At 42.0% G+C, this 25228-nt stretch overlaps 1 protein-coding gene across 5 annotated transcripts in view; it reads left to right on the plus strand.

The window, feature by feature from the left end:
• Positions 1–25228, plus strand: part of SVIL (supervillin) — a 133108-nt gene that overhangs the window by 61612 nt on the left and 46268 nt on the right. For all 5 annotated transcript variants that reach the window (XM_063125207.1, XM_063125196.1, XM_063125217.1 and 2 more), the window contains 9 exons: positions 745–779; positions 4394–4455; positions 5807–5946; positions 6747–6842; positions 9800–10052; positions 11363–11936; positions 17146–17341; positions 20582–20623; positions 24442–24574. In XM_063125207.1, coding sequence (XP_062981277.1) covers positions 745–779; positions 4394–4455; positions 5807–5946; positions 6747–6842; positions 9800–10052; positions 11363–11936; positions 17146–17341; positions 20582–20623; positions 24442–24574 — 1531 coding nt within the window. The remainder of the gene's footprint in view (positions 1–744; positions 780–4393; positions 4456–5806; positions 5947–6746; positions 6843–9799; positions 10053–11362; positions 11937–17145; positions 17342–20581; positions 20624–24441; positions 24575–25228) is intronic.

Raw genomic sequence — 25228 nt, forward strand, 5'->3', positions numbered from 1 at the left:
GCTCCCCACATGACCACACACCCTTTCCCTGGTCCCACCTCCTTTCTTCTGACCACTGATCATTTGGTGGTTTCTCAGCATTGGTGCAATTCACACACACACCCCATTCTAAAAGGTCAAAATCTGTCTCCTAATGCTTAGCTACTGGCTGTAAGAGCTTTAAGTGAAAAGATGCTCGTATTTTTGGCCATGCCCACCAATGGCATGCGCTCCCTGAGAGCTTGTCTGAAATGGAATTTAGCCCTCAGGCTGAAAGAGTTTCAACACCCCTGAATTAAGGAAATAATGCCGTTTGGGATGGCTGCTTTTCTTTTCTTTCTTTTCTTTTTCATTTTTTAAAAAGTCAGCGTTTAAAGCAAAAATAACAGTTGACCACTGTCATGGACGTAAATGTATCTATATGCATCGTTTTGTTTATATTTTTAAGGCAAGGTTAAATAAATAAAATAAAATAAAGAACAGTGTGAAGACCTAAGCCAAGTGTATAACACACGCCAGAGTATTTTAGGTTTCGACCTTCTATGGGTTAACTGAGATCATTCTCCTTTATGCAACTTACACCTGGCTGGAACTGCTTGCTTTCCTGCTTTAACGGTAATTATAAGTGAAATATTATTGTAACTTGAAAAACTTTCTCAATTGTGGCCTATTTGCTGTCCCTTTTGACCATGATTGGGCATAGGTATTAGTGACTTAGTTCTAATTTCCAATTGATTTGTGCTTTCCTTTGTAAAATCTCTGTAGGTCTGCATTCAGCCCAGAAATGCCAGCTCCTGATGGTAAGAGATTTTTTTTTCTACTCATACTTTATCTGAGTTACTTCAGATTTCATGTCTTCAAGCCTTTGGTAGCAATTGGTGACACCTCGGACAAATCTGACCCTCTGGATGATATAGCTGGCCCCCAGTTATTAACCCCAGAGTGAAAGAGGCAGTGCAGGTGAGAAGCATCTCTGGCAATGGGTCCTGGCAGTGGCAGGTGCTGCCCCCTTCCACTTCCTTGCCAAAGCAGTCCTGAATAAGGATTTATATGCTGTGGCTCAGTTCAGACAACATTTATTTATTTATTATTTAAAACATTTGTATCCTGCCCTATATCATTAGGATCTCAGGACGGCATACAGATAAAAGCATACAGTATAAAATAATAAATATACACAGCTAAAAACAAATTAAATCATGAACCAAGTTAAAACAATATATAATTTAAAAGCAGTAAACATGTTTCTCAACGGTGGTTTCAGAACTCCACAGTGGAGTTTTTACACCACCTTTGAGAAATGTGTTGTCTGGAGGGAAAACTCCATGTAATGGTGGAGGGTTTTTTGGAAAACACTCCACGCTGAATATCCACAAAGTGCAGAGGAAAGTTCCTGCACAACCGTTGTGTTGTGTGATGTGTGGCAGACTCTATGGAGTTTCCTGATACATTGATTTTTCCCACTGGCTACTGAGTTCCCTGGCAAGAGTGATGAAAGGAGGGAGTGCCACTCTAGGAGAGCCACCAGGATTGGGTTGTTGGGTTTTTTGCAGCAAAGGGGGAGGAGAGAGGGTTGAGGAACTATCAATCAAACATCACATTGACTTTTACTCAATTCCATGGGAGCCCACAGTCACACAACAGTGGAGTTAGAACATATTGTGTGGTGAATTCCCCCTACAAACTCAACCATTGAGTGGAGTTTTCCCACTTCATAGAGAAACATGTTCTCTGAACTGAGCCATTGCCTTAAATTTTTTTAAAAAACTTAATTTTTATATATTTCATATTTTTCATTTATTATATTTGTATACCTCCTAAAAGCCCAAATCTGGGCAGTTTAAAGACCTAAAAATGCAAAATAAAATAATGTAAAACCATTTACATACAAAAATATACATTTTGGGGCACAATCAACAATAAAAAAATCCCAGGACTCATTGAAAACCTTATCATATGCTGCCAAATGCCTGGAAGTAGAAGAAACTCTTATCCTGGCACCGAAAAGATGACAAGGGATGGCATTCTATACACAGATAGATTATAATTTATAATCAGTTTTCTGTTTTACGAATAGACAACATAAAATCAAATAATCTAAATATTGCACTAAGAAAAATAATAAATAGCTTTTTTATTAATATGTATTCATATCATACCGACCTAACTCATTGTTGGGATAGCTATGCTTCAAATTTATATGGACTGCTGTATTGGATAACTGTTGACCCATTTCTCTGGGGGTAAAAAATCTCTGTTGAGTCTTTTCTCTCTTCCCCTAAATGTTTTTAGCTTGTAATTTTGTTCACAGCATTATTTTCCACATCCTCTTCCTCCACATTCCAACAGTAGGCACAATAGCTGTCCTTCATTCCTTTGCCAGTGATTGGAGTGCTAGTATTAACAAATACACTACCATTACTTGTTCTCTCCTAACTTGATTCACCGAATAGCCCCAAAGCACTGTCAATGGGCCTAGCTAGACAGATCCTGTATCCTCACGCATATTTTATAACTTAAAAAATATCCTGCCGATGTTGTTTAACGAAATTGTATTGCAACCTTTGCAATGTGATGCGCATTGTGAATAAAAGTGCCTCTTCACCTACCACATCCACAGCAAGTATCAGATACATCAGGAAATTTTTGTTGCTGTTGCAATTTTAATTGGAGTATAATACGATATATATTGCATCTTGTACAAATTTTATCTTGGGGATACATCTAATATAGCTCTTACTGATTTAATACGGATACGTTGCCATTCTGTATCAGAAATATAAACATAGGGAGCAGTAACCACCAGGGCCCCTATGCTGGTGGGATGGAGTGCTAGCACAACAGAAAACAGCAGTTCAAAAAATGACTTATCTGTCCCAAATTTTCATTCTTGATTTTCTACTTTCATTTCCGTTTCCTTACACTCTTGTTTAGTATTCCAGATTCACTTAGAGAATTGATCCAACTTTTTCCCATGGTGCAAAGTCTTTTATTTCTAGAACTATTGTGCCAATGCCACTAATACTAATGCTTGGCAATACAGACCAATATTTGAAAGTGATAAACCTCCCTGTGAGGTCTGGTGCTGAACGACCTGCACTGTTAACTAGGTCTCCCGTAATTCCGAATGTATTTATTGATATCTGATTGAAATGTATTCAAAATTTGTTGTGGTATCTTAACTAGGATTGATAAAAACAAAACAAAGGGGCTGGGGTGTGCCTTAATTTTTTTAACCACTATGCACCCTGGCCATAATATTTGTAATTTACCCCATTTTACCATGTCTTGTTTAACTTTTATGGGGCTGCCCTTAAAGGCCACTCCAAAAGCTGGAGCTAGCACAGAATACAACAGTTCGGTGGTTGTCAGGAGCTGCCCCTTTCCAGCCTCCATCTAAGGAGGATGGAGCGAAGAGACCCTTCCCTCGGGGGGCTCTATGGGTGGACCATGGCAGGGGCTGTGCTTAGGAATGCCAGGAAGCAGGCTTTCACTCAGGTAGGGTGACTGACCGCTGTCAAAGTTTGCTTAAAGGCTTCTCTGTATCAGCCTAAAGGCAATTCCAACCTGTGTGAAACTGGGTCCATTTGCTAGTATTACCCAAAAAAAAAGATGGGATAGGTTTCTGACCTCAGTGGCTTAAAATCTAGGCATGGACATAGGCAAGGAAACAGAAGAAGAGGGAAATGGAGGCACAGGTAACGGAAGAATATTATTATTATTATTGTATTTATATCCTGCCTTTTTTCCTCCAAGGAACCCAAGGCAGCGTACATAATCCTCCTCCTCTCCATTTTATCCTCACAACAACAACAACCCTGTGAGGTAGGTTGGGCTGAGAGAGTCTATGACTGGCCCAAAGTCACCCAATGGGTTTCCATGGCCGAGTGTGGACTAAAACCCAGATCTCCCAATCCCCAGTCCGACACTCTAGCCACTACACCACACGTGCAATTAGTTCAGTTATATCAGCATATAGAAAACATGTTTACCAGATCATGAGGCTGTGTTAAGCCAGCGGTCACCAGACTCCTGGAAGCAAGTATGTAGTTTATCTACCTTCAGTGTAAATTGCATGCAAAACCTAGAAAATAACTTCTTTGTTTTAATAATTGGGATTGGAAATCCCATTTTCAAATTGATGTTTGCCGTATAACTGCCAGGAAGTGGATCCTGCCAGGAAAGGGGGGGAATTCTTTGGCTCTTTGAAAATTGTTTTACATAACATACTGCAGCTAAGATTCTCATTAAAAAGGCATGCTTCCGCCCTGCCCAGAACTGAACAGACCAATTCTTGCTGATGTACTTCCTTGCCAGTCATTCCCTGGCTTACTTATGTGTCAAAAAATCAACTTTGAGAGTCTCTCAGAAATATCTGGGAAACTTACAATGTTATGTTCTTTGTTTCCTGTAGATGAGGAGAAATTGGATGAGAGAGCCAAGTTGAGTGTTGCTGCAAAGAGGTTGCTTTTCAGGGTAAGTGTCCACTTGTCTCGATAGAGATGAGCTTTATCTCCGTGTTTCACCTTAAGGTGCAGGGAGTATATATGTAGGGAGTGTATACGTGTGTGTGTGCTTGTGCAAAATATCATCAGATATGCACCAGAAACTGTATGTCTCATTAGTTTCCTATCATGGCAGGGGTGGGCAATACGCAGGCCTCCTGCAGTGCCCCTGACCTATTTTACAACCACTCCTGACCCCCATGCTGCCACTAGTTTGCTGTCATTGCAGTGGCAGCAAAAACCCCAGTGAATTTTTTGTAGAACATGTACAAGGTGCACAGAAAGCACGTGTATTGTTTAATTTTAATCTTTGTAAACCGCCCAGAGAGCTTCAGCTATGGGGCGGTAAATAAAATAAATAAATAAATAAATAAATAAAAATATTCTATTTATTTGTCTACAACATTTGTGCACCGCTCCACATCTAGACTGATTCTGGAGCAGGGAACAACAAGCAATGAAACGAACGAAAGAAAACAAGAGTGGAACTTGTTTTAAAGCAAAACCACATGCCTGGAACCTTCTCGGGCAGAAGTGCGCAAGGTTGCAGGCCCCAGTGAGTTTCAGGGAAGGATTAGCCCCTGGATGTCGCCTACCCCGACTTAGGGCACAGTCTTATCAGGATGGCTATGACTCTCCAAACTTGGAGGCTTATAAGGCAGAGGCAATCCTCACCTTTTTGCGCCTGCTGCTCTGCATTTTGGCTAGATGGACAGTGTGAGCTGGCCTCACCAGCCCCTTCCCCACCCTCTGACATGCCTCCTTTTCTCTTCTCTCCAAGGTCAGTTTTGCAAACTCAGGAAGCAGCCGGTGCAATTCTCTCCATGCTGGCTGCGAAGGGAAAGGGGGCGAGGAGCAAGGATCCCTGGCTCTGAGGTTGGATCACTGTGTCCTACCTTGGATGCAGGAATCCAAACTATCCTATGGTCCCCAATACTATGTCTAGGGGACATAAGGATTTGAAAAAGGAATGCTCAGCCTGTTTCTGGAACATGGCCTTCTTTAGTAAACCTAATGGGGCTTTTTTTGCATACTACCTAAAACTTATGCCCACTAAGACCTTCAGCTATTGGGCGGTTTAGAAATGCAATAAATAAATAAATAAAATATGATAAAGCATGGGAGCTTCTACGCGGTTTTGCGAAGGCAAGGGATGTCTAGCTGTCTCATATTTTTATTACTAAGGGTTTGAGTCGTCCCCCCCCCCTCAATCTTTTCACCTCTGAGTCGAATGCCCACCCACGACCGTCAGCAGTAAGGGATGCTCAGCTCTAGGTAATACTTTTTCTTGAGCCTGCTAATTTGTGTGCCTTTGGTTCTAGGAAATGGAAAAGTCGTTTGATGAGAAGAGTATTCCAAAACCACGTTCAAGAAATTCTGCAGTGGAGAGAAGGTTGAGGCGAATGCAGGATAGATCACGCACGCAACCTGTTACAACCGAGGAAGTGGTCATTGCAGCGACGTAAGTGCTGGAAGTGTGGTAGCTTTGATCAGCTAGTTGCTTGGCTTTTTAAAGAGAGGTTTACACTTCCGTTTATGAAGTCCTTATAGCTTGGCAGTTGCTGAGGGATTAACGTCCTTGACAAATATGTGGTGAGGTGAAGGCAACAGCTATATAGTTACTTTCAGAGGAAAGTGGGATGGAGCAGTGGAAGCTGCATCAACTTTAATCTGGAAAAATACGTATGAAACAATAGTTGGAGGAAGGTATAAGGGAGAAGTTAGTTGCAGTTTGGCTTAAGAGCCATTTAAGGGTGCCGTCCTATGTATGTTTAGACAGAAAAAAGTCCTACAACTCCCAGCATGCCCCAGCCATTTAGACTTTTTTCTGTCTAAACATGCATAGGATTGCGCCTTAAAACAGATTTCTTGCCTTGAAGAACAATTTACTTTTGGCATCTACAAGAATTGTAGAAACCTTGTAAACTTGTGTATCCTGACAATAATTATTTCATATACTGTATTTCTGTACATTTTGGAATGCTCCTGCAAATAACCAGTATTGCTTTCTGCTCTACAGCCAAGATTTAAACAGTAAAATGAGTATGAAAATTGATTTAAGATTTAAGGGAAACCAGCAGGTCTTGGAACATCTTTGTTTAAAGTTATTATGGGCTTTGCAATGCAATTTTATCAAATATCTTTAACTGGGGAGAAATTACTGTTTTTCTTCTTTATGTAGTTGATGCTGTATGCTCTTCTTAATGCTGTTCTCTTCTCTCTCTTTGTGAATTTTTCCTTCCCTTGACTATTTTTTTAAAGTGATCCTACCCCTGCCTCATGTACTGTGAATACCCACACTGTAGTGGCAAGAATACCTAATCCCACTGTAGTTAAGAGCACTGTACATCCTACCAGGTACTGGGGGACGCAACTTGCATGTTACAGGGAGCGCAGGGGTCATTGCTAGCAAATGCATCTATAAATGCAAGTGTCTTAAGTGTACCAAGCAATTTGATGGAACTTTTAGGAATGTTTTTTTTTCTTGTCACCTTTGCTTGTTGAGTATTTGATTCAGGAGCATCCAGTTAAGCACAACGTCTTCTTTTAGAGGGTACGATTCTCAAATATGGAAGACGGGGGAAATGCATGATAAAAACCTGAGCGAAGCCATTTGTTGTATCACAAATGAAAATGAGAAAGCTAGGTATATCCTGAGATCACAACCTGCTCTCTCCTCTATTTCTCTCCAATGTCTAACAACTTGCAGAATTAATGGAAGGATGGGAAATTGCACCATCTATAGGTGTAATCAAAAAAATCCTCTGCTTGCTTCAATTGGATTTAGCACACCTGATACGACAAGAGATTCAAAAGACAGTATCAGAAATTAATACTGGAGGGGGAAACAATGGAAAGCTGTGAGTTCTTATGGCTAACTACTTTATTGTGGCCCCTAAGCTGCCAGGTGGATTTTTAGGCTTTTTGGCTACAGAAGACAACATGGCCTATTCTTCTGGATCTGTAAAATATGAGCACTAAAATACCACCCCCCTCAGATCTTCAGGCAACAGTCACTTATATTGGGATATCTACGTATCTTTCTGGCTTTCTGAAAGACAGATTGTGATCACAGGGTCTTCCTTCTTTCTATTCCTCTAGTCTGCTTCCAAAACCCCTCTGTTTGTTTCCTGGGCTCCTTCCCCTCTTGGGAACCAACAAGGTGCTGTGCCCTTATAGCTCAAGAAGAAAGTGACAGAGTTGGTGAAGCCAAGCAAGAGGGAGCAAAGCTTGAAGATTTCTTTAAAACCTTTCTTGGCAGTCTTTCTGGGCAGAAGCCCTCACAAGATGGCTTACATCCATAAAATGCATATAAACAGCTAAAATTTAAAGTAATAAAAACATAAACACAATAAAATAGCAATTAAAAACAACAAATGTCAACAATAAAGACCGCAAGAACATCAATGGCAATAGCAGCAGTAACAGTACTCATCATGAGAAGGCCACAGTAAAATAAAACTTTTTAAGGCCTTCTTAAAAGCCCACAAGGATGGTGCATGGAGGACCTCTTGTTCCAAAAGTGTGGGGGCCACTGCAGAGAAGGTCTTCTCCCATGTGATCACCCTATTGTTATTATTATTATTAGTAGTAGTAGTAGTAGTAGTAGTAGTATCCCACCTTTTGCCCAATACTCTAGAGGGGGCCTCTAATTGTTCTCAGGGGTGAGCAAATGAGAAGGGCCTCTCTTTCTGATCTTGAAGAGCGGTCAGGCTAATATGAGTGATATCAATTGGTCTGTTTTGTGTAGGACTTAGATATTACCCATTGAGTATTTTGTTGAATAGGTTACAGGATAGGAACATAAAAAGTCAGCTTTCACCTGATTCAGACCATTTGTTAGTCTAGCTCAGTATGGTCTATACTGACTACTAGTGGTTTTCAGACAGAGGCCTTTCACAGTCCTATTTAGAGGTACCAGGGATTGAACCTGGGACCTTCTGATGTTTTACTATAGAGTTATGGTCCTTTGCCAAAGTGTGAGGAATCCTGTTGTACTTCTTCTCTCTATCGCCTACATACATCTAGGAAGCCCAGAACCAGCACAGTGAACGTAGAGCAACTTTCCCTAACCTGGTGCACTTCAAATGTTTTGGATTACAACTCCCAGCATTCCTGACCATTGGCCATGCTGGCTGGGACCGATGGGGGGATAAGGTCCAACACATCTAGAAAGCACCAGGTTGGGGATGTCTGCTGTAGAGGATGGAGACCGAGGGAGAAGAGAGGAACCTCAGATTTATTGTGTTGCTGTCATTACTGCTTGCTTTGCCTGCTGGGTCTATGATGCATGCAAAGCTTAATGGAGCTCTGATGGAATCACTGCCTCCACCACTCCTGTGCCCTCCTGTATGAATTGGTGGTGCTTTACTAAGATGAGTATTTCCTTCTTCCTTTTCCCCCCTTTTGTGGATGGTACAAGCTAGACAAGACTGCATAGGCAGCATCAGTGCAAGAGGCAGATGTGCCCCTGCCACCAGTGCTCTTTCCTACCTCTGGATGAGGGAAGATCCTATAGGCAGTATGGAAAAAAACAGAGCCTGTCCCTAAGCCTAGAAACTGACACCCAGAAAGTGTGTGTGTGCAAGAGTTTGGACATTCTTCTTCCATGTGGGCCCCATGACTCCATTGGTTCACTGTGCAAACTAATGTGGCATCCCTACAAACTGTGCACTGGCCTCCATGTGACCCCTAGGGGATCAGAATAAGAGCCCCAAATAAAATGTGTGGGCATGCACTTAAGTGTAGGGATGGACAACTTGTGGCCCTCCAGATGTTTTGGCCTACACCTCCCATCAGCCCTAGCCAGTATAGCCAATGGTGGGGGTATGATGGGAATTGTAGGCCAAAACGTCTGATGGGACACAAGTTCTCCGCCCCCAGTTTAGTGGCTACATCAGGTTGAAGAATTCAGAACAGATTGGCCCCCGCAGTGTAGAATATGCCCTTAGTCCTGTGCTTATATGCAGCTGCATCCCCCTTCATGGCAGAGTTAATGTCATGCCTAAGTCTTGGCAACTTTGGTGCCCATATGGCTCCTCCAGGGCAGCATATGTCCATCTGCAAACATCTCTGTTGAGAGAGCGTTTATAAAGAAGGTATAACTGCTATTTTATGCTGGTAGCTCTTCTGGCAGAGTAGATAACATTGATCCAACTACACAAAGCCAAACTGACAACTCCTCTTTTTACTAGCTTTCCTTATGCTTTGTCTGGAGCTTTCCTGATTTTTTCCCCCACTGTCTGTCTAAAACTGTGACGAAACTACTAGCTTCTTAGCAACACTAAATATTAATTCCCAGTTCCACTTTTAAGGTTGCAGGCGTCTGCACACCAAAAGACTTCAGCTAAAGAAGAAATAAAAGAAGCCAAAGATGCTGTCGAACAAGATCAGTCTGGTGAACCAGACTCCTCCACCCTGAGCTTGGCAGAAAAGATGGCCTTATTTAACAAATTATCCCAACCAATAACGAAGGCAGTCTCTACGAGGAGCAGAGGGGACATTAGACAAAGGAGATCTAAAGCTCGTTACCAGACCCAACCTGTCACGCTTGGAGAGGTTGAGCAAGTATGTGTGTAGAATGTTTTCTTCTATCAGCCCAGTCCTATGCATATTTACTCAATAGACATTGGTCACACTGGCCTGGTTTGCACATGATGCTAACCCATGGGTTGTTGTCCTATGTAGGATTTGTCTGGCAGATGATCAAGCAAACCATGGTTTGTTTTCTCAATTCCTGAGTTGTTTGTGTCCCTTCCCCTTCTGCCACCCCTATATCCTAAATGCAGCACTATAATACTGGCATGTAGAGTGGCTGGGTTTTGGGTTTTTTACTGCTTTGTTTCCAGACCCCTTGTTTTTTATATCTTTATTTATTATTGCATTTATATTCCACCTTTTTTCCTCCAAGGAACCCAAGGTGGTGTACATAACCCTCCTCTCCATTTTTATCCTCACAACAACCCTGTGGGGTAGGTTGGGCTGAGGGTCTGTGACTGGCCCAAAGTCACCCAGTGAGCTTCCATGGCCGAGTGGGAACTAAAACCTGGATCTCTCCGACACCCAGTCCTACACTTTGGCCACTACACCACTCTGGCTCTTGTTGCACCAAGAGAATGTGTCAGTATGGCTGATGGTCAGTGATGATAGCCCCATTTGGGAGGCCACTGGTTCCCCACCCCTGCTCCACACTAAGGGCTCATCTACACCAAGCAGGATATTCCACTATGAAAGCAGTATGAAAGTGGTATATAAAAGGCAAGAGCCACACTACTGCTTTATAGTGGTACTGAACTGCACTGATAACTGTTGGGGCCCATGACACATCTACACCAAGAAGAATATAACACTATGAAAGTGGTATGAAATCGGTATATGGGGTATATGGCATCGGTCAGTGGCCCCCAACAGTTGTCAGAGCACTTCAATACTGCTAGAAAGCAGTCGTGTGGCTCCTGCCTTTTATATACCCCTTTCATACTGCTTTCATAGTGGAATATCCTGCTTGGTGTAGATGAGCCCTAATACCACACCAGCTCTCATCACTTTAGCTGATATTTTTTGGGTATGTTAGGGGGGGAAAGGTGATTACAAAAAATGTGCTTACCTACTGGTGAAAGGGTAAACCTTTGAAGTTTGCTTTGATTAGCGATGGTTTCCACAAGCAGCTTGAGAAAGTATGGATTTAGGGGTGAGAAGAGACAGGAAGCACTGCTGCTCACTTCTATTCCTTTTTACTGGTCCTATGAAAGTTGAACCTTGTTTGTGTGTTTCACTACTACCCTATATTAATATTTGAAGGGATTTGCTAATTACATCTATGGTTATTAAGGCTGTGCTGTGAATTACCAGTTTTAAGTCCCTGTGTTGCTCCATAGGTACAGAGTGAGAGTGGGAAGATTGCTCCTTTGTCTCCCACTATTGTAACATCAGTATCAACCATGGTGTCTGCCTTGTCGCCAGTCTATAGTAAGGATCTGCATGTGAAGGCAGCAGAAAATGAGACAATCAACGAGATCGGTAAATCTGATTTCAGATACCACTCTTTAGTGGAAAACCTGGATAGTTCATTAAAAAACATCCTGAAAATGGAACGGTGGCAACCCTCGGTGGAAATGCAAGAGAGCAACCAACATTCGAGGGAGATTGAAGAGGCAGAGCCCAAGGGATTTGTGAAACGTGAAGAGAATGGCATTAAAAAGCACAGTTCCTTTGAGGAAGAGCCCCCACATCCTGTTTCTGATAAAACAGAGGACTACAACAAAGAGATAAAATACGCATTCCCTAGGAAAAGCAGCATGGAATTGTTTAGCCCACAGCCTCTTTGTGAGCCTGCTGAACAAAAAGAATTGGTCACTGACATCCTGCAGCATAAACGAGAAGTCAAAGGCCAGTCCTTTGAGGATATGATGGAGTTCGAGGGAATCGCAGCAAGACTGACCCCGCAGAGAGGTAAATGTCTCAGCTCTGGCTGTTCATCCAATTTAAAGAGACAAAAGGCACAATGCTATGCATGTTTAGGCAGAAAAAAAGTCCTACAACTCCCAGCATTCCCCAGCCAGCACGGGATTGTGCCTTTAGTCTCTTTATTTTGTGATCTTTAATCAATTAATTAAATGATTTAAACTATATTAATTTATAAATTAATAGAATGTTTATGAAGGAGGAAAAAATGGTTTATAGTTGTGTCATAGGAAGCTCCACCTTAAGGGACATTCCCCGGTGTGTGAAAGGAGAGGGACATGGAATGCCTGATCTCTCGTTATGTGTATGTACATATATTAATACACACACGGCCTGATTAATCTGGGTCTTTAACTCTGTTGATTGATTAATTGACTGGTTAGTTCTTTCTTTTCTGTTGTTGATCAAATTAGTTTGGGTAGGTTTCCTCCCTCCTTTAATTAAAAATTGGGTGGTAATCTCATTTTAAGGTCAATTCCACAATAACTTTTACAAACTAAGTTCCATTGAAATTTTATATATATATGTGCGGGGCGGCAGTGGAGGTGTCATGTTCTCTCAATAGGCTTTGTGCAGAACAGGTTCGTGCACACCCAGGTTGTGCTCTAAGTTAGCTGTGCGAAGGGAGGGGTTGGGGAGATTAAAGGAAAACTGTGCACCTTTATCCAGGAACCAACATGAGAGTTCCCTAATGTATGATTTGCTTAAAAGCTTTGAAATTTTCTGACTTCAAAAAGCTGCTTGACGATTCTTATTTACCGTATCCAAAATATTGCTTCATTACCATGTAAGCAATATTAAATGTCTCTCAGTCCAAGGGCCAAATTCAAGGTTTAAGCAGAAATTACTTACCATAAGGGAAATCAGACAAGATCCAACATTTAATTGGCACCTATATGGCAGGATATGATAAACTCAACAGGTCGCTGACTGTATAATAAACTTTGATTGACTGATATGATGAATGTATGCCTCAATGAACAAAGTAAGATTTTGTTAAAATTACGTATAGGGCACCTTTTATCATAGAAAATGTCAAGATTGTTTACAAAATAAAACAGATACAATAAAACCACAATAAACAAACAGTAAATACCAAAAATTCAATAGGCCAGTACTAAAAACCAAATCCCCAGGAATACCTGCATGAACAGATGCAATGTTACGAACTGTTGGAACATCTGCACCGTAAGATCTCTAAGAGAAGGTCACTCCACAAAATGGGAATTCCACCAGTTGCTAATGCTTCTTTTAAACATATCTTTTGGCAGTATCCAGAAATTGTTTATTTTCTGGAGGAGGTTATTATATGAATAAATTTTGTACTGGAAGTCTTTAATATTCACTTACATAAATGCTCCTTTAAATTACATACCTGCTTCATAGAAATTAACAAATGATCAGTTTCAATGGATTCTCTGCCCCCTTTTGACAGCTAAAAGACCTATATTACAACATTGGAAGGATTAACGGTCACCTCGTATAATGCAATGGATTGAGGACATTACAACACTTTCAGTATTTGAAATAGGTGGCATATAGATGCTACCTTCAAATGAATACTTACTTAGCTATCTGGTCTGCTTTTATTGAAGTCTATGTATAATTGCTAAAAAGTTTCATATATATGCATTTCATTATGCATATATATTATGCATATGCATTATGCATATGCATTATCCGGAGATGTGGACTGAGGTGTCATCAATATGCGGATGATACCCAGCTCTACCTTTCCTTTTCATCAAACCCTGGTGAGGCAGTGCCTGTTCTGAACCAGTGCCTGGGCACGGTAATGGACTGGATGAGGGCTAATAAACTGAAACTCAATCCAGACAAGACGGAGGTACTGTTAGCGGGTGGTTCTTCTGTCCGGCGAGGTGATGTTTGCCCTGTCCTGGACGGGGTTGCACTCCCCCTAAAGGATCGGGTCCGTAGTTTGGGGGTGCTCTTGGATCCAGAAGAGCACTTGAGGCACAGGTGAACTCAGTGGCAAAGAGCACCTTTTATCAGCTCAGGCTGATATACCAGCTGCGCTCTTATCTGGACAGAGATAGCTTAGCTACAGTTATCCATGCTCTGATAACCTCTCGTTTGGATTACTGCAATGCGTTATACGTGGGGCTGCCTTTGAAAACGGTCCGGAAACTTCAACTGGTGCAAAACAGGGCAGCAAGGTTATTAACAGGGACTGGCCGGCGAGATCACATTACGCCAGTCCTTTTACAACTTCATTGGCTGCCAGTCCAGGTCCGGGCCCAATTCAAAGTACTGGTATTGACATTTAAAGCCCTAAACGGTTTGGGGCCAGGTTATCTGAAGGAACGCCTCCTCCCATATGTACCTACCTGGACCTTAAGATCATCTACAGGGGCCCTTCTCCGTGAGCCCCTGCCAAAGGAAGTGAGGCAGGTGGCTACTAGGAGGAGGGCTTTCTCCGCTGTGGCACCCCGGTTGTGGAACGAGCTCCCCAGAGAGGTCCGCCTGGCGCCTACACTGTACTGCTTTCGTCGCCAGCTGAAGACCTTTTTATTCACTCAGTATTTTAACACTTAATTTTAACTTAAATTTAAATTTTACTGTTTTAACTCTGTATTTTAATCTTATATCAACTTTGCTGTGTGGTTTTATCCTGTTGCGCTTTTTATACTGTATTTCGTAATTGTGTTTTAAACTGTTGGGTGTTTTACTGTGGTTTTAATTTTTATGAACCGCCCAGAGAGCTTCGGCTATTGGGCGGTATAAAAATGTAATAAATAAATAAATAAATAAATAAATATGTATTCATTGCTATGGTTATATACAAATTCATGTACATATATTTAAACAAACTAAAAAAATAAAACAAAGAAAAAATAGGTGGGGGCACCATGGAGAAAGTATAGCTACGTATAAACATGCAACATACTCCTATGTTGGGAGGAGGGAACCAAACCCTCCTCCTTGCTCCCAATTTATTTTAGTATGTTCTGATTGATTCCTAAGCTGGTTTACATTCACAGTCCTAAATATTTGATGCTGTAAACTCTTTGCCCGCCTACACAAGGCCTCCTTGGCCACCACTCTTTCATTTTCTGGCAACAAAATGAGGCTTACCATTGTGTTGTTATAGAGCAAATTCTTTTACCAAGCTAGACTTTATTCCATCTTGAGCAAAGCTGGAGGCATTTTTTAAAAAAAACTTATTAAGGAAATAAGTACAATGAAATCCACTGTACTCTAATATTCTTTTCACAGTTCACTTTTTAGATTGTGCAGGAAAGATGGTTTCTATTAATTCCTGTTCACCTAAGGCAACCTAGTAAGTAACTTTACAGTTTTCTTGTGGAGAAAACTGATTTCTAGGCCTCTGCTGGAATAATTGTGTATTTATTTAAGACATACATGCCAGATCTGGGTGCTGGCAAGGTCCACCCACATCATGAGGAGCAGAAGGGACAATGGACAGGTAGCAGGATAGTCAATCTGGAAACTGCAGCAGGGAAAGAAACAATGTGGAAGCACAGAAGAAGTACCTGGTGATGTCCTTTTATTAAGACTGAGGGGAATGCAGCAAACCTTACATCTATATGTGTGCACTAGTTGCTGGGTAGGAGGGTGCTGTTGCACCATGTCCTGCTTGTTCATCCCTGGCCGATGGCTGGTTGGCCACTGTGTGAACAGAGTGCTGGACGAGATGGACCCTTGGTCTGATCCAGCATCAGGGCTCTTCTTATGTTCTTATATAGTGGGTGGTCACTTGGGATTGGTTCTTTAAGATCACCTGATTCCAGGAACCTGGAAGTTTCTAGGCTGTTGTGTTTATATCTGGCTTGAACTCTCTCTGATTTCCCTCTCTGATTTTCTTCTTCTGATCAGAGATCTCTGGCTCCTTATCTTGCAATGCCCAACATCCATCTCTTACAAACCATGCAACAGACAGCATCCTAGACAGAAACAGCACAGGCTGGGCATTTTCCACAAGTGCGATCTATTTTATTTTATTTTATTTTATTTTATTTTATTTTATCTATTTAAACATTTATATCTCGCACTATATCACAAAGTTCCCAGGGCAGCATACAGATAAAATCATACATATAAAACAGAATAATAAATATACAATCCTAAAACAAATTAAAACATTAATAATTTAAAAACAGTATGAAATTTTAAAACAGTAAAAGCCAATTAAAAGAAGACAGTGTGCAGGCTGGTGGATTTAGCCATCAAAGGCTTTGTTAAAAAGCCATGACTTAACCTGGTGCCAGTCGGGCCTCCAGGGGGAGGGCATTCCACAGCCGGGGTGCCACAGAGAAAGCCCTCTCCCATGTCCCACCATAGCATATATCTCATGTTGGTGGGGCACAGAGAAGGGGCCCTTCCAACAGATCTCAGGTCTTGGGCAAGCAGATATAGGGTGAAGCGCTCCCTCAAGTATTGAGGTCCCAAGCCATTTAGGGCTTTAAATGTCATGACCAACGCCTTCTATCCCGACTGGAAACGTATTGGCAGCCAGTGCAAATCTGGCATAGGACTGTTTGGAGTGAGAGCACTCTCCCCATAGTGCTAGTAGTGCTGCTTTTGTGGGTGGCAGGGTTGAAAAACAAGAAGCTGTGGGATGACATGTCTTAAGATGCAATGTCCAGGCAAGGGAAGGGGACAGCATAGTCTCCAGAAAAGAGTCTCTGGGGAAAGTTTGAAAGAAGGGACTTGCTCCATTGCAACCCCACCCCCTAATTTTCCCTGCACCAGCAATCATTGCAAAAAGCACATAGCCTCCAATACTGTACCATTCGGGAACAAGTATGCTGATACACTTCATCTGGGCTCCGTGAAAACTCTTAATGTGAAGGATCAGAGGTACTCTTTCCCCAAGCCCTACGTGTGTGCGCGCAACGTCAGATTTCTGACATCTCAGGAAATATGTGATAAACCCACCATTTCATATCATCGTCTTGGAGCATTATGAAAACTCCTGTAACAAGTTCCTCTGATTAGGTTATCCAGCCACAAAGGATTAGCAACATTTGTGATGTTGCAGTTTTGTGAAGTATGTAAGTTATTTTGCTGATAAGCGTCTAATTTGTAGCCTTGAGCAGTATAATTTGTTATAAGAAATGAGAAGTTACCTGTCAGTTTCAGCAATGTGCTATGCTGAGTTGTTGTTGTTGTTGTTGCTGCAGTTAAGCACTAATTCTGAATTTCTCCTCCTCAGAGCATGATGAGTCAATTTCAGAACTTGTGGGAACAGCAGGAACAAAGAGTTTTTCTCAGTCTGTGGCGGTGGTATCCTGTAGGCAGCAGGAAACCTCTGAGCTGTTTGAAGGGAAACTGGACTCCAGGGAGAGCAAAGCTGAAATTGCAGAGGACACCCTTGATGCAGCCAACAAAACTATGTCAATTAAAGAAAGGTAAATAAACTCTTCTTTTTGAAGTGTGTGTGTTTTCCCTTCTTCTATAGTAAACAGATTTGGTGTGGTGTGCAGGAACATCAGTTCCTTAATCAGTACTTTAAAACATTCTAAACTTGTTGACTGTTAAAAAGAAAAAGAAATTTTAGTTGGAGAGCAAAGCTATAAAGTGGGTGTTTGTTCAAAGGAAAGCATCCTTCTGAATTGGGGAAGTCAAAGTTACAGTTTAGAATACAGAATCTAAAGTTTACTTTCTAGGTCATATTCTTCTATTTGACATCCGAACAAGTTGTTAAACTTTCAGAAGAGCTAATAAAACAATAGTTTGTTTTAACTTTATTTATTTTATTTATTTATTACATTTATATACTGCCCCATAGCCGAAGCTCTCTGGGCAGTTTACAAAAGTTAAAAACAGTAAACATTAAAAAGTATACAAAATTTAAAACCATCAAAAACATAAAAACAACAGTATAAAAACAACAGTATCCATTTAAAAACAAAAGTTCTGGGGTCCGTTAAAAAACAAACTTAGCGTTGTTAAATGCTTTTCAGTGCCTGGGAGAAGAGAAAAGTCTTGACCTGGTGCCTGAAAGATAACAGTGCTGGCATTTAAGTATTGCTGTGGATATTTTATGTTCAAAATATTGTACTGAGAGCATAATTCAGCATTTTGAGTCTCCACTCTTTATTGTTAATCACAGAAATTGCCCTTAATGGCTTTAGAAATGGTCATGAAAGTGTGTGTATAATAACTGGTGGAGCAAAATATTCTGGTATGCTTTGCCCCTGGTCAGTGACTAAGAGAGGCAGAATCAGTCATGGAAATCGACCAAATGTGCGTGAATATACGCAGATTAAGCCGCAATTCAGTTTCTCATGGTGTAAAATGTGAGCAATCTTTAAAGCACATAAAATACATAGTCCCAATTATAGGTGCAATTCTTACCACTTTTGTAAATTTGATGACAGCGAAATATCGCAGTGTCATTTCCAAAATACCAAGGAGATGCCAGTGTTGCATTTACTGAATACAAAAGCTAGACTGAGGAGTGGCCTGCTGCCTACTCAATCTGAGGAGGAACTGGAAACACAAATGACCAGGCAAGGATGAAAACTTTAAATTGGAAACTTTAACCCCAAGTGTCAGTCTGCCACAAAACCTCTGGCTGTCCCTAGGGGCTGTTGAATAAGCACATTTTATACATCAAAGAGAGGAAGGCAGAGTTGTCCTGGGTAAGAGGCTGCAGGAGAAGGATTTTCCCTTGCAATCACTTGCCTTATCTTACTGCTTTGCAGATGAGGAGGAAACATTACTCAGCTCCACGTAACTTGGGCATTTCCGCAGGGAAAAGCAAAAGCAAGAATCACTTCTACCGTGGAGAAATGCTTGTTGTTTTTATTTCAGCATCAACATGCAGGGTGCTTTACAGAGTGATATAAACAAAGGGAAGGTCTGACTGGTTTTAATACATTGGCTGTTAGAGTGGGCATATAAATGTGCAAATTTTTGGCTAAAATATGGGTTGTATTTTATTATCCCCTTGTTTCTTGATTTATGTATGAATTTTGTATTCATTCAGTATATTGACAGAATTGGTGTTTTCTTAAGTATCAATTCAAATTGAGAAATGGTTTATAAGGCAATTGTAGTATTTTCCTATTGTTAGATTATTTTTTATATGGTTTGGTGTCTTTTGATATTATGGTGTCTGCATTTTGTGTTACGATGTTAGCCGCTTGGGGCTTCCCTTTTGAAGGGAAAAGCAGGGTACAAATAAATGATGAGAAAGAAAGAAGGAGTGGTTAGGATAACTGGGAAAACAATGTACCCAAGTTCAGTCACATGTTCTTAGGGATAGTTTCAATAGGGGTAAACGACTAAGGAGTTAAAGCCACACAAAAATGGTGGGGGTTTCCCTTTTGAGAAGGGGGGAAGAGAGAGAGAAAGCATGGCCTGGAGCTGTGCCTTCTGATGCAGAGCTCTGCATTTCCGCTGGAGGCTTTCTTTGAAAGTGCCACCAAGGTAGTTCCTTTGCTTAGCAATGAATTCAAAAGGTCAGCACAAGACATTTCACTGCCCTTCCTCTATTCCTACAAAATGCTGCTTTGCCTACCCATCAGAACACATGCTGGCCTAATCTACACCAAGCAGGATACTGCACTATGAAAGCGGTATATGGTACATACCAATGGGCCCCAACAGTTGTCAGTAGACTTCAGTACCGCTATAAAGCAGTAGTGTGGCTCTTGCCTTTTATATACCACTTTCATGGTCCAATATCCTGCTTGGGATAGATTAGACCACTATTGCCATTGGCATTGTACCTGCCCAAGGTCTCAATGGGCATACTGCTGGCTTTCTTCCACCCATGAGACTGTCCCTAGAGGGATGGGGCCTAAAATACAAAAATAAAATAAAATACCAGCATATTGTAGCTTCCTGTCTTAGGGGAGGCAATTCTACCTTTTAGAATGGAGATAAACTGCTGGGAAATCACCAAACGATTGGTGTTTGGTGGAAAAGGGATGGAGCCATCTGGGAACCTCGGGGGACTGGATTTGGCCCATGGGCCTGAGGTTCCCCACCCCACCCTAGACATTATATGGGAGATGAGAGAGACATCAAAAGCTGAAGTAGGGCCCAGAGTCCTGGGGATCCTAACATCTACTGCTGGGGAAGTTACAGGGACCTGCTCACTGTCAGGAAAGTTAAGCCTGCTGCAGGCTGCTGCAGAGATATGGAGGCAGCAAGCTCTCAGGCTCTTAAGAACAAGTTAAAGAGCCAACAATCTCAGTGAATTCTTTTATTTGTAATTTTTAAGGGACAGCAATTTTTGTCCATATTCTATATCACACCATCCCATTTTAGGCCTAAGAAAAACTGAAGCTCAGAGATACACAATTTGTACAGTCCAGCTGCACATAGAATCTTCTGATCACATTTTCAGCCATGCTACTTTAATAAAAGTAGCAGCCCAATCCTATGCAGTTTTTCTAAAGGCATAATCCTATGCATGTTTAGACAGGAAAAAAGGCCTACAACTGCCAGAATGTCTCACCCATTTTCTTAAATGACTGTGCATAGAAATTGCAGCTTTAGAAGTTAATCCCAAAGAAATCCAGCACAATTAACTATGAGGCTTGCTATTAAAAACTAAATATTGTTACCAGTACCATGGCTTACCTTGCTGAAAAATTACTAAAACGCGGGGATTTTTTTTTCATTTTTTTTTACAGGATATCTGACAGAATGAGTGCAAAGGCCAGTGATAAAGATTGGTGAGACTGGTCAATTTTAGGGGAAGGGAAAAAAATGTGACTACAAAGATGGGAGATAGACGAGCAATGGCAAGAAAACCCCAAGGGAAGCAGAGCATGTGTGATAGGAAGGGGGGTGAGGTCATGGAAGGGACTGGAGACCCCATGCCCTCCACAAAAGGACACACCCTTTTGTGTATGAATACCTGTGTGGGGCAGAAACAGATAAGAGAGACGGGATTATGATCATTTGCAGCAGAGCGCACATTTCTGGATGCTCAGCTGTGTATAGAGGAGGCAGTATGCAAGTAAGAAATGGGAGCATTTGACTGGCTGAAAAGCAAGAGATTGGGGCACACAGGAGCCCAACCATCTACAAAAGTTTCCTCTGAGGCCATTGCTTCAGTTTGTATCATGATTAGACTGGTCTGGGGGCGCACCGTTTTCCCCTAGTGCACAAATAATCGTGGCCTTCACCATGGCTCCGCTTCTCAATACCTGCTCAACAGCCCCCACACCCAGCTGCAATGACGTAGAAACTTGAGCTGTGTTAGCACTGGCATGTCCGTCCATCTAATTCTCTGCTTTCTAAATGTGTTAGTAACTCCACTTTCCCTACCAACAACTCCATCTTCTTGTGGTGGAAGGAGACTATGGAACCTGGGTTCAATCATTTGTGAGATAGGTGAGGGGAAAGTATGCCAGGGCTCTGAATGGCGTGTGCAGCCTCTAGCCCCTACATGTCCTGAAAGGGAATAGGAGAAACAACCAGTGGGGAACTTAATAGAATAGTTGGGAGGGGGAAGCACTGGGATTTCTTTAATGGGGGGGGAATAGAGAGGGGAGGAAGCAAGAGGAACAACTCGGATGGGTATACAGTTTTAAAATCAGTCTCTAAGCAACACTCAATAAGAGGGGATGGACTCCAAGAACTGAGCTAGGCACAGGTGAGTGTTCAAAGTCTGTCAGACTTTCCTCTGTCCCTGGTGTGGGCCTCAGGCTTTGCTCTGTGAGGGCAAAAGGCAGCGGCTTCTCTCTCCTCCATAGTCTCCTCTCTGATTCCTTCTCCCTCGCTCCCTCTCTGTAATCTGTCTGTTCTCACTCCAGTCTTCTCCTCTGCTCAGAATCTCCTCCGCCCACCCTTTGCACACCACAACAGCGCCTTAGAATCATAGGGGTAGGGCTCCAAGTATCCCACAAAGGGCTAGAGTGCACAGCTGCTGCTATTTGGATAGTAAGCATGAATGTCTATATTTTTTAATAATACGCTGGAAAGTATATACATTAAAAAGAAGAAGAAGAAGAAGAAGAAGAAGAAGAAGATGATGATGATGATGGCTAATACCCTGGATAGCTAATACCCTGGAAGACAAAAACAAACTTCAAAGTGATCTTGATAGGCTGGAGTGCTGGGCTGAAAACAACAGGATGAAATTTAATAGGGATAAATGCCAAGTTCTACATTTGGGAAATAGAAACCAAAGGCACAGTTACAAGATGGGGGATACTTGGCTCAGCAACACTACAAACGAGAAGGATCTTGGAATTGTTGTAGATCACAAGCTGAATATGAGCCAACAGTGCGATATGGCTGCAAGAAAGGCCAATGCTATTTTGGGCTGCATTAATAGAAGTATAGCTTCCAAATCACGTGAGGTACTGGTTCCTCTCTATTCGGCCCTGGTTAGGCCTCATCTAGAGTATTGCGTCCAGTTCTGGGCTCCACAATTCAAGAAGGACGCAGACAAGCTGGAGCGGGTTCAGAGGAGGGCAACCAGGATGATCAGGGGTCTGGAAACAAAGCCCTATGAAGAGAGACTGAAAGAACTGGGCATGTTTAGCCTGGAGAAGAGAAGATTGAGGGGAGACATGATAGAACTCTTCAAATACTTAAAAGGTTGTCACACAGAGGAGGGCCAGGATCTCTTCTCGATCCTCCCAGAGTGCAGGACACGGAATAACGGGCTCAAGTTAAAGGAAGCCAGATTCCAGCTGGACATCAGGAAAAACTTCCTGACTGTTAGAGCAGTGCGACAATGGAATCAGTTACCTAGGGAGGTTGTGGGCTCTCCCACACTAGAGGCCTTCAAGAGGCAGCTGGACAAGCATCTGTCGGGGATGCTTTAGGGTGGATTCCTGCATTGAGCAGGGGGTTGGACTCGATGGCCTTGTAGGCCCCTTCCAACTCTGCTATTCTATCATTCTATGATTCTATGAATAAGCATCATCTTCTTTTTAATGTGCATGCTTTTCAGAGTATTATAAAAAATACAGGCATTCATTATCATCATCATTATTATTATTATCATCCAAATTTTGACAGGGGGAGACAACAGTGGAGAAGGAGGAAGGACAGAGTTAAAGGTGTCCCCAGATACACATGCACAAAGAATAAATAGGATTGAGAGGGTTCAGGCAAAGGTTACATGTGAACAACGGGCCTGTGTAGGAATGACTTAGGCAGATTTCTTGAACTGGTAAGTTGACTGTACTATCCAGTGCACTAGTGGCCCAGGTGTGAAAGCGTTGGGGATTCTGAAAGAGAGGGAATCAAAACTCCATCTCTGTGGGCTATTGACTTGGTTCAAACAAAATGACAGCCCATGGTTTAAGCATGAGTAGCCCATGAGTAGAAGAGTGTGACTTTTGCTCAACAATCTACAGTCAGATCATTCGTAGGTTGCTGAGCACGACATGCAAGCCCAGACTGATGGGTTGTTTAGGGTAACCCATGTTTTGTTGTTGGGGTAAGCTTTGGGTTGTTTAGCCGTGCTTCTTTGGCACCATACACCATGAGCAATGATCAGTGATCATTTTTTCAGCTTGCTCTCTCTCTCCTCCCCCCGCATTGCCTGGTAAACAAAAACATCAGCTGCTTTCAACACAGTTCCTTCTTGTTTTGCCATTGCTTCCCTGCTTTCAGGCTTGCTTTGGCTTCTCTGTGTTCTGCCAACCTTGTCTGCCACAAATTTCGGTGTGGCTTTTCAGCCAGAGGTGCAGTGGCTCTTACACGAACCAATTGGTTATCTGTTAGACAAAGTAGGGTGCCTTATTGGTATTTCAGGGAGAGAACCCAAAGTGCTGCACATACATATAGATTTTTTTTTAAGGAGAGCTAAAGCTTTCTCATTTGTGGGCTTTGGGGTTTGTGTGTTGGCGTTTCAAACCATTCAAAATCCACCCTCTCTTTATTCCACATATTTTCTTTAAGGAGTGTAACACACATTGTACACCACGGTGGTGTTTTTTTAAAAAAGTATATACCTAAAATATAAAGCATGTACATGATAAACAGATGTTTGAAAACATGTGCATCATACTGTTAAATTTTCCAGAGGGCCAGGATTGGCTTTGGCTCCCTTCCTGAGCAGCACACATAGTGGAATATGGGAAGCTGCCTTACGCAGGGCTCATCTACACCAAGCAGGATATTCCACTATGGAAGCGGTATATAAAAGGCAGGAGCCACACTACTGCTTTATAGCGGTGTTGAAGTGCACTGACAACTGTTGGGGCCCAGGACACATCATATAACACTATGAAAGTGGTATGAAAGCGGTCTATGGTCTGTGTCAATAGGCAGTAGCTGACAGTAGCTCTCCGGGGTTTCAGATTGGATTCTTCTCCAGTTCTAACTGGAGATGCCAGAGATTGAAACAAGCCCCTTCTGCATGTAGAGCATATGCTCTATCACTAAGCTTCAGCCCCTCCCCCAAACCCATTTGTTTGCGGTATAAATGTGTGCAACGACCCCTTTTACAGGAAGCTGATGTTGAATTCCGAATACCCTGATTCAGTATAGTGTGTTTTGGTTTTCTTTCCTCCTTCCTCATTTTCAGGCTGGCACTCCTAAAGAAGAGCGGGGAAGAAGACTGGAAAAACAGGCTGAACAAAAAGCAGGAGTTCGGCCGGGTGTCAATCATTGAGCGTGGCCCTCAGCTGCAAGAGATGGAGCAGCTGTTTGCAAAGAAGGTAAAGTTTCCCATGTTTGGGGAAGGCCTTCCACTTGAAAACACTTCAGCACTGCAGAATGCACGCCTGTCTTGAGATAACAGCATCTGCTTGTAGCATGGCATTCACCTTCAGCAGGGTTTGAACTTGAAACAGAACAAAGTTTATCTCTTTATGCAGCAAGGACACTGAATGGAGTTGCTTTCGTAGCTGAACAAAGGTGTTTTTCTGGTCACAGTGACAAGAGGTTTACATCTAAGCACAAGAGCAGTAAGCACATACTTTGCAGGAGTGCTCAGTAATGTCAGACTCTCACAATGAACCGATAGACAGAGTTCATTAATCTTCATCTGTTGTAAAGGAAGCATTGTTGCTGTTCCAAGTTAAGATTCTTACTTGTTAAGTTCAAAAGATTTCATAGTGAGGAAGAATTTCTGAAACTGCAAGGTGTTCTGCACACATGAAGATGACATAATTCTATCTGCCTACACGTTTAGACTTTTTAAGCTTTACGATTTTAGTTCCATTTGCCATATAATCCCATGCATGTTTAAATATTCTTATAGTTTCTTCCAGAGAGCTAAGCGTATGGTCTCTTTCAGCAAAAAACAGCAGTTTTGTGGCACTTTCAAGACTTATTTATTGTGGGATAAGCTTTTTGAGGACTAGGCCGTA

Source organism: Elgaria multicarinata, chromosome 1 (genome assembly GCF_023053635.1).
Source record: "Elgaria multicarinata webbii isolate HBS135686 ecotype San Diego chromosome 1, rElgMul1.1.pri, whole genome shotgun sequence".
Lineage (NCBI taxonomy): Eukaryota > Metazoa > Chordata > Lepidosauria > Squamata > Anguidae > Elgaria > Elgaria multicarinata.